At 36.6% G+C, this 19935-nt stretch overlaps 1 protein-coding gene across 1 annotated transcript in view; it reads right to left on the bottom strand.

The window, feature by feature from the left end:
- LOC128043229 (sodium channel protein type 3 subunit alpha) overlaps nucleotides 1-8580 on the bottom strand; it is an 84642-nt gene extending 76062 nt beyond the window's left edge. The window contains exons 1-3 of the mRNA XM_052635523.1: nucleotides 8317-8580; nucleotides 2899-3017; nucleotides 1327-1416 (exon numbers count right to left, since the gene is read on the bottom strand). Of these exons, the coding sequence (XP_052491483.1) occupies nucleotides 1327-1416; nucleotides 2899-3017; nucleotides 8317-8580 (473 nt within the window). The remainder of the gene's footprint in view (nucleotides 1-1326; nucleotides 1417-2898; nucleotides 3018-8316) is intronic.
- Nucleotides 8581-19935: the final 11355 nt, after the last annotated feature.

Here is a 19935-nt window from a genome sequence, read left to right as displayed (position 1 = left end):
CTGGGTCAGTGTCTTTTTATTGGGATTGTTATGTTTTTTATTAGTATTCGAATTACAAAGTTTTAAAAGTTTTGGGAGATCTGTCCATAATCACATTTTCCCCTTAAGCCTTGTTATTATTTGAATATGGTTTTGCAAAGACATTTTGCTTCCTTTACAGATTTGTGATGTTTCTAGCACACATGTGTGTCTAAATAATCTATGTATCTAAATATAACTAAACATCAAAATAACTTAAACACTTAAGTGTGTTTTTTTTAATGTACCTAATCACTGCAGATGGTGATTGCAGCCATGAAATCCAAAGGACTTATTCAAAGAAAGACGCTTATTCCTTGGAAGGAAAGTTTTGACCAACCTAGATAGCATATTCAAAATCATATTCAAAGTTGACATTACTTTGCCAACAAAGGTCCGTCTAGTCAAGGCTATGGTTTTTCCAGTGATCATGTATGGATGTGAGAGTTGGACTGTGAAGAAAGCTGAGTGCCAAAGAATTGATGCTTTTGAACTCTGGTGTTGGAGAAGACTCTTGAGAGCCCCTTGGACTGCAAGGAGATCCAGGCAGTCCATTCTAAAGGAGATTGGTCCTGGGTGTTCACTGGAAGGAATGATGCTAAAGCTGAAACTCCAGTACTTTGGCCACCTCATGTGAAGAATTGACTCATTGGAAAAGACTCTGATGCTGGGAGGGATTGTGGGCAGGAGGAGAAGGGGACAACAGAGGATAGGATGGCTGGATGGCATCACAGACTCGATGGACGTGGGTTTGAGTGAACTCCGGGAGTTGGTGATGGACAGGGAAGCCTGGCGTGCTGCAATCCATGGGGTCACAAAAAGTCGGACATGACTGAGTGACTGAGCTGAACTGAACTGATATAGTGTATAACTGAATTGCCTAGTGATATAGAGCTAAATACCTAAATCAGTTTTATCAGAATATAAGAATAGTAGTAATATACTGGAATAAAATAATTTTATTTATGCTTAAATGGTCATTGTATTTTATCTAAAATGCATAATTGTGATTCAATCTTAACTTTTATGATAAATGATTATTTAGCTTACCAGCTAGTATATATAATTAACAACCTTTCTTAATCAAATGCTATCATTTGTTGGAAGAAATATCTATCTCATAGGAGAAATATGCCCCCTTCCAAAAAAAAATTCCCTTGTTTTTTCCATATTATGCAAATAATAGTTTCTTAGAAGTGTTTAGTTTGACTTCAAAAAGTGGAAACCATAAGTCAGACCATAATTAAAAGGAGATTGCTAGAGAATTTGAGTGTGCATTTCTCATTCCAAGAAATCATTTTTACTTACTCTACATTCTTTGTCCAGTCTGGAGGATTACTCAAGGTCATAAATACACAGTTGGTCAAGATAGTGCACATGATAAGCATGCTGAATAAAGTAGATTATAGTTAAGGAATAAATGCTAGTACAGTATTGTGGCCATTTACAAATAATCCAATACAAAAAAACCAAGTTACCTGTAAAATTAATTTTACTTATTTGTTTTAAAACAATGACAAAGAAAACAATGAAACTCTGAGGTCTGTCATATATTCTTTGTATTCTTGGTTCGTTGTTTTTTTTATTTCGCATCATTCCCTCACAAAACTGAATTCAATAGAAAAGAGATCTCTGTTTGAAGCAAATGGGAATTTTCTAGTGTAAGTCTAAAAGTTATACTTCAGATACCCTTTAAAATTTCCACTGATGGACAAAAGGTTAATGAATGGAATATAATAAGCCTGAGAATGTATAGCTCTGTGTATTCAAGGATTACATTGATTGATTCTACTGCAATTAGGAACTCTAGTAGCCTGACAGTGATGGAACTTGTTCCTTTAGCATTTACCACATAGGAATAAGGGGAGAGACAAATTTTGCTAATGAGCTAGTTTTATTTTCTAACTTTTTATTTTCAATTGCGAGTACAGGACCTTATCAGGATATTTAATTATCTTTCTGTATCTTGTCCATACCATACCTAAGCACACACTGTTTTTAAACCTTTCTAAGAATTAGCTGTAATGATTTCTCTTAGAATTTCAACCCAGCCTTCACTCTAAGAAAACTTATGATTACATTTTTTGAAGTACATCTTCATGTTTTAAAATGTAAATACTTTCCAATATCAAACCATAGACTGGGAGAATTCAAAAGCACTTCAAAAGACTATCAGTCCTCTTTCCCTGTCTCTAGGTTAACCCTGTCTCTTTGGTCTCTATTTTAGTTTGTATATTAACTTGTTTTGAATCTGTTTGTATAAGATGCTTATTTTGGATCACTGCCTCTGAAGATCACCTTGCTAGTTTATTATCACTTCTTGAGAGTTTTCTTGAAATCCATACTTATTATGTCATTTTACATATAGTTTTTGACTATCATTGTAAGTAGTTTTAAGTTTAATGATTTTTAAATAGATATTATCATTCAGATGCATAGTAGTTTAATATTTACTGAAGGAAGAAAAGAAGGAAGGAAGGAAGGAAAATCCAGGTGATGAAGACACAGAACCAATTAAGGCACAAAAATTTGAACATTTGGAATATAGATAATAATACTAAGCACAGTAGGCTATGCTTCTTTAATGGTGGTTATATATGGTCTAATTGAGGTTAATAAAAGTTCGAAGGAGATTTGCTGTTGTTCCAGCTACACTGTGTGTTTCATTTACTATCATAGTTTTTTTATACTACTAGAATCATAATTGTCATTCTACAACAATCTTGTTATAAAGAGCAGAAAATCAGTGAGTACAATAGATTAAATAACAAGGTTACCAATTAATCTGAAAGAATTATATATATATTATAAAAAGAATGACATTCTTTATAAAATCAGCTACTAGAAACAACATTTAGACAATTCACATAAAAAGGATATGAATGTACCAAAATCTTAATAGCAATTTTCCTAATAGGGTTTAGTGGAGTTAAAATATACAAGGCAGAGGTGGCACTGAATCGGAAAATTGCCTTCCCTTTATTCAATACTATAAAAGTCTGAAAAAGAACACATGAGAAAAAATTACTAGATTAGACATGTGGCTTACATGAAGAGCTTACACACATAAAAACTTTTTACCTGATTTGTTTGAACTTGTTTAAGCCAGTTTGTGTAAGTATAAACATATTAGATATCACTTTTTCTCCCCTAAATTAACATATAACTACAAATAAAGATACCATGTACTATTATCTAATCTGTCTCTCAGGTATCAACTTCCCAATACAAACTGATGATCCTACACAAAATTTGTATCAAGTTGTAAATTAACTTTGTGGACTCTAATTCTATTTAAGGCTTACCATCTGTCCCCAGTTTTGGTAAATTTTCAGATTATTCTGTACATACTGGTATTAAAATAATCTTTTATAAATATTTTAATTATATCAAATCTTTTAACTCCAAAGTTTATGAAGCTATTTTCCCTGTGGTAGTTGTCCTACTTTAAAATGTTCAAACAGGTTGAATAAACTGGTTTTGCTGGTTCTACGGATCTGCTGTAATACTGAGAAGGACCAGCCGCATTAAGAATAAGGCTGAAATGCATCATCTCAAAGGGCATTCTGTCACTAAATTCCTATGACCTGAAACCTATAATCAAATTTAGCATTTAAGCGGGGCTTTCCTGGTGGCTCAGATGGTAAAGAATCTGCCGGTAACACGGGTCCAATCCCTGGATTGGGAGGACCCCTGGAGAAGGGAATGGCTACCCACTTCAGTATTCTTGGGACTTCCCTGGTGGCTCAGATGGTGATTACCTACTAGGTCTCTCTGGAATCATCTTTTATTTCTTTTCCCACCAAAGCACCTTTGTTCCAGCCAATTCAGTTCACTTGTCAATCCCTCTTACTATCAACTTCTCACTCTGATTCTCAAGATGAGTGTCATAGAACCCTAGAGGAAGGAGGCACCTGAGAGGTCATGTAATGCAAGGTTCCATCTACAGTGACCCACTCTTATATCAAATGTTCTTAGTTTTGTCCACATGTTAGAATCTCCTGGGGTGATCTTAAAATTGCTGTTATACGGGATCCACCCGAGAACAACAGAATTAATTTCTGGAGGATGGGCATAGACAATGGTATGTTAAACATTTTCCCCTAGTGATTCTATATGCAGCCACGGGTTGAAAATCCCTACTCTCCAGGAATGTCCTCAGCTGTCAAAATCATTTCCACCATTATGTCTTTCCAGATAAATCACACTGCCTTTTGATCACTCCCCAATTGTTTCCCTTTTCCAGTAAGTCTTAGTATATTAATATACACGCATTGGCATGCTGCTTGTAATTATAGTCAAGCAGCAATTATTTGTACAGTTCATTCCACTGAGGACTAGCTTAGAAGTTGTTATAAATCATTGAGCATAAAGAACCAGTTAGCTACTTTTTTTTTTTTTTTCATTTTGTTTTTACACAGCATTTAATAGCCTGGATTGCAAATAAACTCTTGTTTCAATTAACTGTGTTTGCCTTTAAGATGCTATTTACTTTAAAGATATCTATTCTATATAACCATTTAGTTATGAATATGTTTTCACTATTCTTAAGTTTTACACGATCAATTTGAATGCCATTAAAATGCATTGTGATGTTGCTTATATGATTAACTAAGGGCTGTATCCTAGACATTCATTTTCACTGACAACATGCTCTGTTTGAACAGAATATTGTGAGTATAATATTTACATTTAATGAATAGAAAATATTTATATATAAGCGTAAAGCGCAGAGAAAGCAACTTCTCTGCACATTGCCTTTTTGTATTCAAGACCATAGACCTAACCAACTATTTTCTATGAACTGTAATCTATAGATTTGAAAAATGCTTTGATAAGGGAAAATAAGCTATTCTTTACTAGCACTGAGATTATTCACAAGGGAGAGTGGGCACTGGGTTGCCTGCTCTTCAAACACAGATGCATTAAAATATTTTTTGAATTCATAGGATTAAATCATTTAATATTATATTCAAGCAATCTGGGTCTGTTTAGACATTCAATGACAGCAATAACATGTAAAGTTTACCACAGTTTAAGGTGCATTTACTCATTTTTTTAAACAATATTCCTGAAAAAGCCAACTGTAACATTGAGAGGATTTTATTTTGAAAAATCTCCAAGGTTAGAGTGAACAGAAATGAACTGTTTCTTTAAACATGGAAGCCTCACCTCTTCCCATAAGATTAGCTTTTGCAGTACTAAGGGGATTAAAAATGACATGCCAAGGGCATCTTCAGTGAATTTACTGACTCTGGAATAAAGCAGACCTTAAGAACACAATCCCAGTTCATTTCTAGAGAACAACCCCTCACAGAAAGAAAACCTTGAGGTCTGAGAAGTCCTGTATGGTGAACAAATGACAAGAAAGGCATTTGAGATTTAGGGCTCTTTTGTTGAGAGATACATTGAAACTGAAAATTATTTGAGAGAATGACTGATAAATAGAGGAGAGATCAATAGTGTCAATTCCAAAATCTGTTCTCCAAGAAGTGATAAGTAATGATGTGACTTAAGAAAATAGTACTATATATTGCTACTAAGATGATGAATCTTATATCTGGAAGTATGTTAAACTGGTTATTATCTACTATGGAATGGTGCTTGCTTTTTTTTTCCAGGTAAACGCACATTTTACAGGTTCACTAAAGTTTTTACTACTTAACGCAAGAATACATTCTCTGAGTAGAACCATATCCATCAGAGAATTGAAAATTATATAATTTTTAAAAACATTTTCTTTCATTATATGATAAACATAGTATATAGTTTTGCTTAGTGATTAAGAGCTCTGGAGCCTGACTGCCTAGGTTCACATCCTAATTCATCACTTAAGGAGTGTAACTTTGGACAGGCTACGTAACCTCTCTGTGCTTCACTTTCCCATCTATACAATGAGGTAAATATAGTACATGCCTTGTTTTTCGTTGAATATGACATAAGTTATACGAGTTAGAGCACTCAAACAATACCTGACAAAGTATGAGCATAGCAAATTTTCGCTATTACCATAATCACTGTCACTAGTCCCAAGCTTCATCTGATCAATTGGAATGCCACTAAAATGCATTGTGATTTTGCTTATATGATTCAATTAGGTATGTAAAATTGTAACATTAATTGATGGAATCAAAGTTTCATAATGCTTTATAATTTTAAAACGCCTTTCACCTGCAATTATTCCATATAATTAACAAGCTCTATACCATATTTTAAATTCCAGAACTTCTCCATTAGCTTCCTACATAGCTCCTTCTGTCCCAAGAGCTATTTTCTTCAACAGTCCCTCAGTCTTCATCCTTATAGACTTATCATAAAGGAAAGCAGGGCAAACAACAGGATACACTCTAGATGTCTCTTAAGATGACACATGGCCTATTATGAATAAATATGGGTTCTACTCTTGTTGTGAGACAGGGAGGCAATAAAAACTGACTTTGTTAGCACATAGAGAGCAATTCTGTTTCCTAGCGGCAGACTCACATTAACCAAGCTTGAAAGCCTGATATAAAATTAAAATGTCAATCTATTTATATACAACCAGATAGATCACTGTCACATGGGCTGGAATAATTGTTGTAGCATAGCCAGCACATTCTTTCCTTTAAGCAGATCTATGGGAAGACGAATTATAAGATAATCTTTGTTGAGCGTGGAGTCCAAATAAGCTGACTTAATTAATTAATATGGGTGTTTGATGACGTCTCGATTAGGTGGCACAGTGTAGGCTCTCCCCAGTGAAACGACTTTCTGAGAGGAAAGTACTTTCAGGACTACTACTAAGTGAAAATCTGTCTCCCTGAGAAAATGTTAATATTTTTCTTCCTTATTATCTTTTGCTCCTCCTTAATTTTGCCAATTCCCTATCTTAAGGACTCTTCCTTTCTTTAAGTAGCAAATACTTTTAATCATGTCAAAGTATAAGTCATACTGCCATCTCTTGAAGGTATCTTTGCAAATATATAGTTTGAATCAATAATTTCCAGAGGAGAATTTTCTTCTAGTTTCTTGGGGAATATCTCACTTTCATCAACATGTGTAATAATATAGTAACTAAATTTCAAAATTTTCTTTACCAATTCTATAGTAAAGTACTGGAATAAATTACTTTTAGAACTGTATGAATATATATTATATGCCACCTTTCATGCAGCTAGTTTAAAAGGAAACAGAATCTGTATTTTAACATTATCCTCTGTATGTACATAGTTTCAGAAGCACTCCTTCAGAGCAATAGTGCTAGTTCCAGGTCTGAATGTTTGTCAGTTTCTTTAGCCATCATTGATCTTATATGTTGTATGCTGCTTAAAGAATACAGTTTCTTTAGCCATTCCTTTTAAAAGGGCTGGCTTTGTCTAATAAAAGTGCTCAATTTTTCCTTTAATCTGTAAGCCAATAACTCTTGGCGATATTAATGTTTCTTTAGTTTCTACATGGGCCAGTTTTTATGTCTGTGAATGTGAAATATAAATCATGGTTGTAAGCTGCCAAAATACCTAATTAGAGAGCACACAATCTATCATGAATTTTTTGCACTTCCTATAAAATACTGTACAGTTGGTTTAACATCAAAAACTAGCTAATTCTGACAGAATTATGTGGTTATTATAGTATTAGAAAGACACAGTCATAATTGTTGATTTAAATCATATATAGATGGGAAAACTTGAGTTTCTGTTTCTGTTTTTTGTCATCTGTTTCGACATTGTTTTTTTCTCAGAGTGAAAAAAACTCTGGAATGTAGGCGTTCTGGAATCTAGCCTGTCATAGATTACGTTTAACAGAAACTCCCAATCAGGTTATTGGACCCCAAAAAATGTATCTTTGGGTGAACATTTTTTTCTATCTTCCTATAGGAGGATGCTAAATAAAAGATTATTTATTACCCTCTAGAATACAAATCTATTGTGAAGAAACCTCAAGTCAAACAACTAAAAAATAAGGATATGTACCCTGTGACTCCTCTTTCATATAGCTATTATTCTGTTTTTTACTATGTGTTTAAATATGTCACCAATAACAGATGTTTTGTTTTGTTGGTGTCAATTTTAATTTTTCCAATATCAGTGACTGTGAAACTGTAGAAATGGTTCATCTCTATATCACTTCACTTTGGCCAGATCTTGACTTCCTTTCTTATGTTTCTGCTGATTATATTGTACTTAAAAATAAGTGAAAATAAGTATTATAAAATCTTAAACAATAGAAAACTTATGGTGTAGTGTATCCATGAGCCCCAGAAAAGTATATTAAAATTCCAAGTTAAAGATTTATGGGAAGGATAAAATCAACACTCACTTTCTTATTGATATAGTAGGGGTCCAAGTCCTCCAGCGGCTCTGACACCATCCCTGGAGGGATGTCTCCGTAAATGAATGGAAGATTCTTTCCAGCCTCCAAGTCACTGTTTGGCTTTGGTTCGTTCTCATCATCATTGTCTTGTTCTCTCTTGGGTTTCTTGGCTTTCTCTTCTGCAGCACGTTTTTCGATAGCAGCAAGAGATTCTCTAGTAAAAAGGCGGAAGCTTTCAGGTCCTGGGGGTACCAACAGTGCCTGTGCCATCTTTTCATCCTGCACATTTAATTACGTTTAGCTTCTTGCATAAGAATAGCCTGCAATTTTAAAAAAAATACATGAGGGTTAGGAAAGCAAGAGAATGAGAGAGATTAAGAAAATCAACCAAGATATTATTTAATATTTCTTATATTAATTATTTTAATATAAAGTCTAAGTAGTGCTTTTCATGCTGCACTACAAATTTTAACTTAGAAATATCCAATCTAATTTTCAATAAGACAACTTTATATGTCTATCAAATGTCTGTTCTGATACCTTTACCCCAAAGCATAGTAAACATTTGGTAAAGATTAGTGCCAAGAATGTTTGTCGATAAAATTACTTCAGTTCAGTTCAGTTGCTCAGTCGTGTCCGACTCTGCGACCCCATGAATCGCAGCACGCCAGGCCTCCCTGTCCACCACCATCTCCCGGAGTTCACTCAGACTCACGTCCATCGAGTCCATGATGTCATCCCGCCATCTCATCCTCGGTCATCCCCTTCTCCTCCTGCCCCCAATCCCTCCCAGCATCAGAGTCTTTTCCAATGAGTCAACTCTTCTCATGAAGTGGCCAAAGTACTGGAGTTTCAGCTTTAGCATCATTCCTTCCAAAGAAATCCCAGGGCTGGCTGATCTCTTTCAGAATGGGCTGGCTGGATCTCCTTGCAGGGACCCATTATTTCTCTCCCTCCTCCTTTTATCATATTTTACTAACACTCCAAAGAAAAATATCCTGGGGACAATACAGTGGTATACCGCCGACTCATAAAATCTCAGGGTAGGAAAAGAATTTTGTGTAACCCAACCACTGTTCTAATTACCAGCGTCATTGAACACTGGTTCTAAGGCAAGGCCTGACTGTCAGCATCGACAGAGAAGTCAGAGCTGTTTCCTTTTAGCTTTTCACTTAGGTTCTTCCTGAGGTATCTTCTGAAGCAATGCAGAATGTATTTCCTTTCCTGTCTGCTGCTCTTTAAGTGTTCCATGACAGTCTTCATCTTCCTGAATCTTTCATTAGGTGTAGGGTAGTAAAGGAATGGACTATGGAGCCAAATTCCTTCTGTTCTAAACCCTGGCTGCCACTGTTGAGCGGCATGACTTTAAAAATGTAACCCCTCAGGGCTTCAGTCTTCATTTATAAAATGGGGATAATATGAGAACTGAACCCCCCAGGTTACTAAGGAATTAATAAATTTATTTGCATTAAACATTTAGACTAGTTTCCAGAATAGGAAGCACTGTGTTAGTGTCAGTGATCGTAATCTAATTATCTTTAGTTCCTTCCTTCAACCATTTCCTCTGTTGTGGTTTCAAGCATCTTTGCAATTCAAGCCACTGTTCCTTCAATAAGGCCCTAACTTGCTGGAACTACAGCTGACTGTGGAGCTTCAGGAATGGACTGGGGAGTGCAGAGGACAGGGGCACGTTCACACACGCCTACCCCATGGCTGGAAGAGGAAGGCAGGAGACAAGGCAGACATGTGGAGTGGACCTGCTCAATTTCCCAGGGGAGGGAAGAAATTCTATCTGCTGGAAATGTGACAGAACTGTCAGAAATACAGGAAATCAGCTACATAAAGTTTGAAACATGAGTTAGCAGTTATTTTATTTTGCATTGTGCCAAGAATCTCATTTTTTAAGTCCATATAGAAAATAGAAACAATAACAATGAAAGGCAATGAGTACATCAGTCATCTTGTACAATGATCTACAACCATGGCATCAGAATAATCATGGAAGTCATCTGTGACATTTCTCTATCCCCAGATACCTACTGTCCTCTGCCCCCACACTTACTCTAGTCACCATAGTAGTTTATCCCTAAATGGCATTCTAATTCTTGGCAGTTCATTGCATGGAGATAGTGAGTTTCCAGAGAAGGAGAAATTCTACATCTTATAGTGACATAAGAAAAATGATACAGCATACTGTATGTTTTTTGAGTGTATATCTGAATTACTGGTTCCCAGGTCTGTCCCAGTGACAAAAAATGTTTTAATACCTATGTCTTTCCATTGAATTCATATTCATAATATGATACCATTGTTATATTTCCTGCTATTATGAAGGTATATTCCAGATAAGTTATAAATGATCAGACTTGTCAAAAAATTGTGCCATATCCCCTACTAGTTCTGAAAAAAGAACTTCTGATTTGTGATGGGACAAAGCTCTTTCTTACGCTCCATCAAGTGGTATATGGATCAGAAGGTTTGGAACAGTTATTCTGTTTTACTTAAAAGTCAATCAGCTCTCTATTTTGTGCCTTCTAAATTCATGGTAGATGCACAAAGTAGAATTAATGGTTTCAGCCATTTTATGTTAAATTCAATGGCGACAGTCATTTCAACTCTAGGCAGCTGTGGAATAATCACAGCGTTGGTACTTTTCAGTGGGGAAGGAGTTTGCCTTTAACTGAAAGCCTTCAATAACCAGGGATGTGTAATCCACCTGTCTCTTATCACCTGTCATGAACTGAATGGATAAGGGTTCTTCCCAAGTGCTAAATGAAAATGACAAAGCATGAGAAAAATATCTTTAAAATTTTCTGTGGAACTTGGCTGCTCTCTTAAGGGACAAGAAAGGTTGCTTTTGTAGTTAAGCATTTACTGGAACTGATTTTGGTTTCTTTATTGACAGTGGAATGAAAACTTGCAGCAGTTGGTTTCAAAGTCTGTGAGCACTGAGTTTGTGGCATTGAGTTTGTCACTTAATCTTCCTCAACCTCTTTAAAGCACCTGCCTACCAATGCAGGAGACTTAAGGGATGTGGGTTTGATCCCTGTGTCAGGAAGATCCCCTGGAGTGGGAAAATGGTAACCCACTCCAGTATTCTTGCCTGGAGAATTTCATGGACAGAGGAGCCTGGTGAGGCCCCCAGTCCATGGGGTTGTAAAGAGCTGGTTACAACTGAGCACACACAAGCAAGCAACCTCATTGACATCGAAATAGCTTATCATATATGTGGCAACACTTTTCCATAAAGAAATAACTGCTTTTACTCATAGAGTCTCCTGGCTCCTAAGTTTTAAAATGAAATTATTTTAAACATATCTAATGTAGAAAATCTTCCAGTAATCTTCATAAATGACTTTGATTTCTCTGAGATGACACAAAATCATGAACATTTATTTAAAAATAAATAATTCTTTAGCTTTGTTCACTTATCAGGGGCCAGAATAAAGATCTCGAGTCTTGATCAAAAGGAAGTATAGACGTCTCTTTGAAATTACCATGCTGGTGTCTCTAAATCCTGAGAAGACAGTCCAGTTCTAGACTCAGCTTTTTGTCTTCAAGGAGACCTAGGGTTTGCTCAGTATTTGGGTAGGCTGAGACATTAAAGATTATAGTGAACAGAGTTTCTTGGGGCTTCATCTACAGTGTTGCTGTTAAGAAACCTCTCATAGTTCTTTAGTAGTTCTATTTTAATTTTTTCTATTCTTTCTTGTTCTTTGTGAGCTTATTATACTGAGCTCTTACATAATTTTATATTCCTGTTAGGAAAGACTTTAAAAAATTAATTCCTGCTGATGCCTTGGTGTGGAATATCTATTATTAATAAATATATGTGCATTATAATTTATTAAAACACATCAAATTTAACATACCAAATTTCTCCAGAACTGTCCTTGCAAGGACAAAAAAGGAGAAAAGATCTGAGGAGATGATCTCTTTGATTGAAAATTCAAGTGTCCATGTTTGTTAATGTGTAGCAATAAAACAAATGCATCCTTCTGTTAATCAAGAAAGACTGTGGTTCAAAATATTTATTACAGGGATGGGTGACATAATTTTAAACCTGGAAGGAAACTTAGGGTCATTTATTTAGGAAATATTTATTGAGGGACCACTCTATATCAACACTGTGCTTGAACTAGGTACCTATAGTCTCTGCCCTTAAGGAACTGACTGTCTATTAGGAGAGACAGATTTTTATACTAATAATTATAATATAATCTTATATAACTGGTTATTGTCTGAGCTGCATTAAAGGGAGGAATTTATTCTACCCAGGGAAGGGCATGGTTAAGATAAGATTTCCTGAGGAAGTGATATTAGGGTAAGTTTTGTAGACTGGTTGGAATTTGACCAATTAGTTGCAGTGGTGCTGGTAGATGGGGGAAGGTTGGGAAGAAGCCATATCAGTAGACACCTATTAGGTAGGCAGGGGGAAAGCATGTATACGGACCCAGAAATAACAGAGCATGGATTGTTTGGGAAGAACTATAAGAAGTTCATTATGGGTGGAAGTCAACCTGCCTAAAAGGGAGTGGAAAAATGAAGGAATGGAATTTAGGCAGGATATAGATCACCAAAGGCCTCAGTCAGCATGCTAAGGAAAGCTGTAGGTGGGACATGCATGATCACTTTAAGATTGGAAAGATGGTGGCAGTATGAAGGATGGACAGATAAGGAACGATCCTAGAACCATGGTTTTTAAACATTTTGGTTTCAGGATCCCTTAATGCTCTTAAAATTATAGATGACTTCAAAGAGCTTTTGTTTAAGAAGAGACTTATCTATCCATATTTACTAAAAATTAGAATAGAAAATTTAAAAACATGTCTTGATTAACTTAATATGTTTACATATAAAACAGATTTTTAATGAAAACAACTTAATATACCAATCATGTTTCAAAATGAAAAGAATTAAGTGAGAAGGATGAACTTGTTTTACATTTGGGCAAATCTCTTTACTGTCTGACTTAATGAAATATAGCTAGATTCTCATATCTGCTTAAGAATTCAATCTGTTGAGAGATGTTGTTTTGATTAAAGTAACGGAAGAAAATCCCCTCACAAATATGTAGTTGGAAAATAGGGAGTATTTCAATTTCTTTATGAAGCAATTGTGAATATTTTTCTTTGATAAACATTAAAACTCTACAAATGGTAGTTTCTTAAATTAGTTTCAGTGTGGAATCTGAAACTATCAGTGAACTTTTGATTGATCTTGCCCTTTGGATGGATTTTGTACCATCATGCATAGATCATTTGGAAAATATCAGCACATTGCTAGGCAGATTTTCCAAATTTTGACAAATTTTATTATGTAACATTCAAAAATAGCATTTGTTAATATCACCATTGATCTCTAGAGAAGATCATAATGTATTGGGAGACTGTCAAGCTCCCAGTTCAGTTCAGTTCAGTCTCTCAGTCATGTTTGACTCTTTGTAACCCCATGAACTGCAGCACGCCAGGCCTCCCTGTCCATCACCAACTCCCAGAGTTTACTCAAACTCGTGTCCATTGAGTCGGTGATGCCATCCACCCATCTCATCCTCTGTCATCCCCTTCTCATTCCCAGCATCAGGTCTTTTCAAATAAGTCAGTTCTCCCAGCTTCAGGTAAAAGTTTTCCAGAATTCCAATTTCTCCTTGAAAGCTCCAATTTTAACATTGACAACAAATGCTATCATTTGCTTTCCCTGAAATGACAGGTTTTTCCTTTATTCATTTTTGAGAATATATCTGCCAAATACCCAAGTCTGAATAACCATAGTTTGTCAGTTCTTTTTTTCAAGTGGAAATGGTGTTCCATGAAAAAGTAATGCGCATTTGGCTCCTGACTGACACAGTCACACAGCTCTTTTCCTTGAGACAGCTGTAGTGCTTAGCCCACAGCAGAAATGCTTTCTGTATTCTTTCCCTATCATCATACAGAATATTAAAAATATGTGTTCCTTAGGGTCAAGATTTAATAAAACTAATAATTTTTACTGCCTCATCAAAGATGTTCTTATGTGAACTGGCTTTTTTTTTTTCTTACCAAAAATGGTGGTGAAGAAAACAAGGACTCCTCCTACAGTTTGGTGCCACTGCCTTGATTCCTGCTCTACTTCCACAACTCTAGCACCGTAGATGCAAATGTCAGAGCAGTGAAAAAAGGCAAATGACAATTTGGTATTTTTTAAGAAAATAGTTTAGACCTCACAGACACTCTGAAGCAGACTCAGGAACACCCACGTGACTGAAAACCACCCTTTGAGAACAGCCTCCCTAAAAGGAAGCAGATGGACACCAGTGGTTTAAAGCAAAGGGCAAGAGAATTTTATTGTCACTTTAATACTACTGAAAGAGATGGGAATACCAGACCACCTGACCTGCCTCTTGAGAAACCTGTATGCAGGTCAGGAAGCAACAGTTAGAACTGGACATGGAACAACAGACTGGTTCCAAAGAGGAAAAGGAGTACATCAAGGCTGTATATTGTCACCCTGCTTGTTTAACTTATATGCAGAGTACATCATGAGAAACGCTGGACTGGAAGAAGCACAAGCTGGAATCAAGATTGCTGGGAGAAATATCAATAACCTCAGATATGCAGATGACACCACCCTTATGGCAGAAAGTGAAGAAGAACTAAAAAGCCTCTTGATGAAAGGGAGAGAGGAGAGTGAAAAAGTTGGCTTAAAGCTCAACATTCAGAAAACGAAGATCATGGCATCTGGTCCCATCACTTCATGGGAAATAGATGGGGAAACAGTGGAAGCAGTGTCAGACTTTATTTTTGGGGGGCTCCAAAATCACTGCAGATGGTGACTGCAGCCATGAAATTAAAAGACGCTTACTCCTTGGAAGGAAAGTTATGACCAACCTAAACAGCATATTCAAAAGCAGAGACATTACTTTGCCAACAAAGGTCTGTCTGATCAAGGCTATGGTTTTTCCAGTGGTCATGTATGGATGTGAGAGTTGGACTGTGAAGAAAGCTGAGCACCCAAGAATTGATGCTTTTGAATTGTGGTGTTGGAGAAGACTCTTGAGAGTCCCTTGGGCTGCAAGGAGATCCAACCAGTCTATCCTAAAGGAGACCAGTCCTGGGTGTTCATGGGAAGGACTGATGCTGAGGCTGAAACTCCAATACTTTGGCCACCTCATGTGAAGAGTTGACTCATTGGAAAAGACCCTGATGCTGGGAGAGTTTGGAAGCAGGAGAAGGGGATGACAGAGGATGAGATGGCTGGATGGCATCGCCGACTTGATGCACATGAGTTTGGCTGAACTCTGGGAGTTGGTGATGGACAGGGAGGCCTGGTGTACTGCAGTTCATGGGGTCACAAAGAGTCGGACACGACTGAGCTACTGAACTGAACTGAAGTGAACTTACTACTTAAGGGTGTGGACTTGGCGGTCAGGACTGCATTCAAGCCCTGGCTCCACTATGTTCTAGCAATGTGATAAAAAATTTTTTTATTCTTCATACTCTCCAGGTTCCCTATGAAGATAATGATAGCAATGACAGCACATAGTTCATAGAGTTAATGTTAACCTTTAAATGAGAAAATGCACTGAAAGCTGAAAAGGTGCCTGGAAAATACAAGGTCTTCAATAAGTTAGAGAGAAAACAAACCATGGCTGGAGGTTTGTATTGAAGGCACAATTAGAAAAATAAAACCAATGAGATTTTGTGATGATTTGATATGAAGGGTGAAGAAGAGTTACGAGGTTAAGTTCATCTCCAGATTTCTGGTTTAAGCCTCAAGTTTAACCCAACCAAGAAGTAGAGGTTTGTAGGAATAAATTCTGCTTGAGTTTTATTTAGTTTGAGATGCCTGTGAGACAACTGTGTGTATATGTATCTGAGACTCAAGAAAGCTGCCCGGGCTGGGTAAATGTTGATTAAGGAGTAACCAGTTAAAGCTGAAGAATACACAGTACATTATTTAGGAAAAAATTGGAAATATGAAGAGGCAGGACTCTTGTGATTACCATTTTTTAAGGAGAGGGAACACAGAGGATATTAGACAGTGAAATTAGAACAGTTACACAGATGCCCAAAGAGGAATTTCTAAGAAGCTAATTAAAAGGCGTGCAGTGGATTTGACAAAAAGTCCAGCCCCCTGACTTTAAAATAAATGAGGAACAGGCACAGAGAAGTAAAGTAATCTTCACTGAAGTGTCTGTCTATTGACAAACACAGACTGTTGCCCTAAGGCGACACATTTTCCGTACATTCTGTTCTTGACTGATTTTTCCTATTATTGTTGACATTTTTCATCCTGAATCTTACTATTGTGCGATTTGATATTAAAGATCTAAGCTGTGTATACGTACAGAAAAATAGATTGGTGTAACCCAGATCAGTTTTCCAGGTTCACATATCTGTGTGCTGTGATACTAACATAAGCTGCTGAAAACATGTAAAACCAACAAATACAATGAATACAAAATTAATAATTGTTAATGAATCAGAATCATGATTCTGATTAATGAATGAGAAAAATGGCACAGTAAATATTTGGGATATGCCGTAGCACTACCGCAGCAGAAACGGAAGTATTTTTTCCATTAGTCATTGAGCCCGTGAAGTCTCATCTTGCCTAATTTTCCAGAACAGAAGACAGTTTGGTGAATTGTATTGGTCTATAGCCTGTTAGTATCAATAGTCTCTCTCTGTCTCTCTCTGTAGGGATTTTTATAATTATGTTACAGACAAAATCAATTAGTTCTGGTCTATTCCCATGGAAACTGAATTATGTCAGAGGCTATAAATTTGCCATCTTCAAGGAAGGAGAGTTGCTTTGTGTCATACAACTTGAGAGATCAGGGAAGGAGAAAACAACATCCGAATATATTTTCATGTACTTGAAGACAAGAGAGAGAGTTGTCAGGGAAAGACTGGTTTCATTACTGAGAATAGGATGCTGTCTGTGTTTTCTTGGTATCAACAAAAGAAATAAGAAGGGTATAACTTGAAAGACAGAATGGACCAATTAACTATTTTCCTACTAAAGAAAGTTATTATTTTTTCCAAAGGAATTTTCATTTAGGGCTTATAAGTGGCATGTGTGACCAAAAGCATATTTTGTCAAAGGCATACACATAGCATTCAACACATTATAATAATAACCACTGGGCACTCGCCAAGGCTGAATAAAATATTATTGTCTGTGTTTTTAAAGTTTTGAAATTATTGCTTTTTTGGTGTGCCTACCTAACCAAGTGACTGAGGATTAAATAATAATAATAGATAAACCTCAACTGAATGATCACTATGTCTCAGATACTCTGTCATGTAATTTATGTATACTAACTTATTTAATTATCATTTTAACCCTATGAGGGTATTACCATTTTCCCCATCTTACAGATTGGAAAACCTAGGTATAGGTAGGTTGGATAATTTGTCCAAGTTACAAAGGTAATAAGGAGTCAGGATTTGAATACAGATAGTTTAGGATAAAGCCTGGGTCCCAAGCCTGCAAAATGAGAAGAATTTTAGTTACTGTCTTCAGAAATGGAATTACGATGAGTCAGCTACCTTATTAGGAGGTTATTATGTATAGAGTTTGTTATGTACGTATTATGTTAGGAATGGGGTGGTACCATCTAAGAAGTACAGCAATAGAGTCCTCACCTTTGCCTTAAAATACAAAACAAACAGGAATGAATGAACATAAAACGCACATCTAATAGATAACTGTTCACATGTATGTTAAACATTTTGAATCTATTTAAAGGTAAATTAAAAGTCTGAGCTTGCTACTTCATCTGTGTAACATATCTCTTTTTCTTAGGGTAATGTCAAGCAATTCAGTATTGATTAACGGTCTGGAAAAAACTATTGAGAAAGTGACTCTGTAGTGTGGCTATCACCATACTATGGCCAAATGCAAATTAAATCTAGACTTTCTCTACTATTGTTCCTTTCCTGTCAGATAAACACATGATTGTCCATACATAAATATTATTATTGATTTACTAACTGTTTAATAAAAGAACTATTTTGGACTTTTTCTACCTGGACTTAATGTCAGGCATCTGAAAAAAGTAGCTGAATGTGAAAGCAGAAGTTCATCTCTGGCTTCAGAACAGTTTTTGTCTTGGAAATAATTTTTATCTTTTAGGAGATGATGTGGCCTGTGACTTTATCATTATCAGATAGATACACACTCAGAGAGACAACTGCTAACTAATAATGACAATTAAGCCAATACTATAATAAACAAATCAGCATCATTGGTTTTATCAGCTCCTCAGTTTGTCTACTGTGTGTCTTCCCAACAGCCATTCCACTTCAATACCTCCTTCAAACCCCTTGCCTATCATTGGTTACGGATTAGGCATTTGGTCCAGTTCTGGCCAATACAAGGTGAGGGCAAGTCTGCCAACTTGGTGTCTGTAAAAGATTACTTCACTCAAAAAAGACTGAGGAGGGGACAGAATTCTCTGTCCCGTGGACATTGTTGCATCAGGGTATGATGGTCCTATTGCCATCACTTGAAACCAGAAGGCATGCCATTGTGTGGGCAAAGCTGACACGCCGAGGGTGGCAGGTCACAGAGACAGATCTACCCTTGGGCTCTGGATGGATCACTCACCTCCTGGACCCAAACAGCCTCTGCACTGCTTGTTAGTTCAATAAACATCCTTTTTGACTTAGATAATTTTAGACAGATTTTTTTCATTAGTTGCAGCTGATACACCAAACAAATAAACACTCCTCGGTAGGTTCAAAAACATGGCCAGTCCAGGAGCCAGCTTACAGTCCAGTTCTGACTATATATTTGGATGTCCTTTATCCTATACACATAGATGACCTACAGAACCAATTACCAAATACAGTTCAACTAAATACAATCCTGGGTAATTTGCTGAATACACAAGATGAATGTGTCTCTTGAGAGAAGAAGAAATAAAACACTGGTTTAGTTTCTCTTTACTTACATCAATAGCCTTTGTCATCTGTCCAATCCCTGAGGTCATCACTGCCATGTCGCTTGAGTGTTTTTCTCTGTGGGAGGAACAAACTAGCAAGGAGGCAGGAAATCCCTCTTCTGCCTCCTTTTTGTCCTGAAACTGTTGCCATTGTCAGTTTACTAGATTTTAATTTACTTTGCACAAACACTATTTAGACCCACTAGAAGTTTAGGTACCTTAGATAGTCACAGCACCTTTTTGCGGAAAAACTCCAGGCCAATTCTGGGAATTATCTCATTCGTTCTTATATGACCCTTCTAAGAGATTCTGTGTTTTCATTCCAGTATGCCACTCTGCCACAAATCCTTGACAGGTATCTCATCCCTGATGAACTCTGATGTGGCTTGACATTACCTTCCTTGCTCCATGATCTGTGAAGAAAGAGAACACAGGTGGAGTGAATCCAGCACCTTTGGCATTTGGATTGACATGGGTACTCTGTTTCTGGATCTGGATTTTGTATGCACTTTGTTTACTTATAGTCCTAGATCAGGAAGTCAGGATTGACACAGAACATGTTGTTTGAGCCTTATGAGCAGCGTACCCTTGTGTGCTCAAGGAATGAGGGGACCGGGAACCATTGTCAGGATCCTGCAGTGGGCATGGGACTCACCTCCTTCAGTGGCAACCTGGATTCCAGTCCTTCTGAAGAC

The sequence above is a fragment of the Budorcas taxicolor genome, chromosome 2, assembly GCF_023091745.1.
Source record: "Budorcas taxicolor isolate Tak-1 chromosome 2, Takin1.1, whole genome shotgun sequence".
NCBI classification, from domain to species: domain Eukaryota; kingdom Metazoa; phylum Chordata; class Mammalia; order Artiodactyla; family Bovidae; genus Budorcas; species Budorcas taxicolor.
The sequence above is the reverse complement of the archived record's forward strand: the minus strand, read 5'-3'. Positions and strand labels throughout refer to the sequence as shown.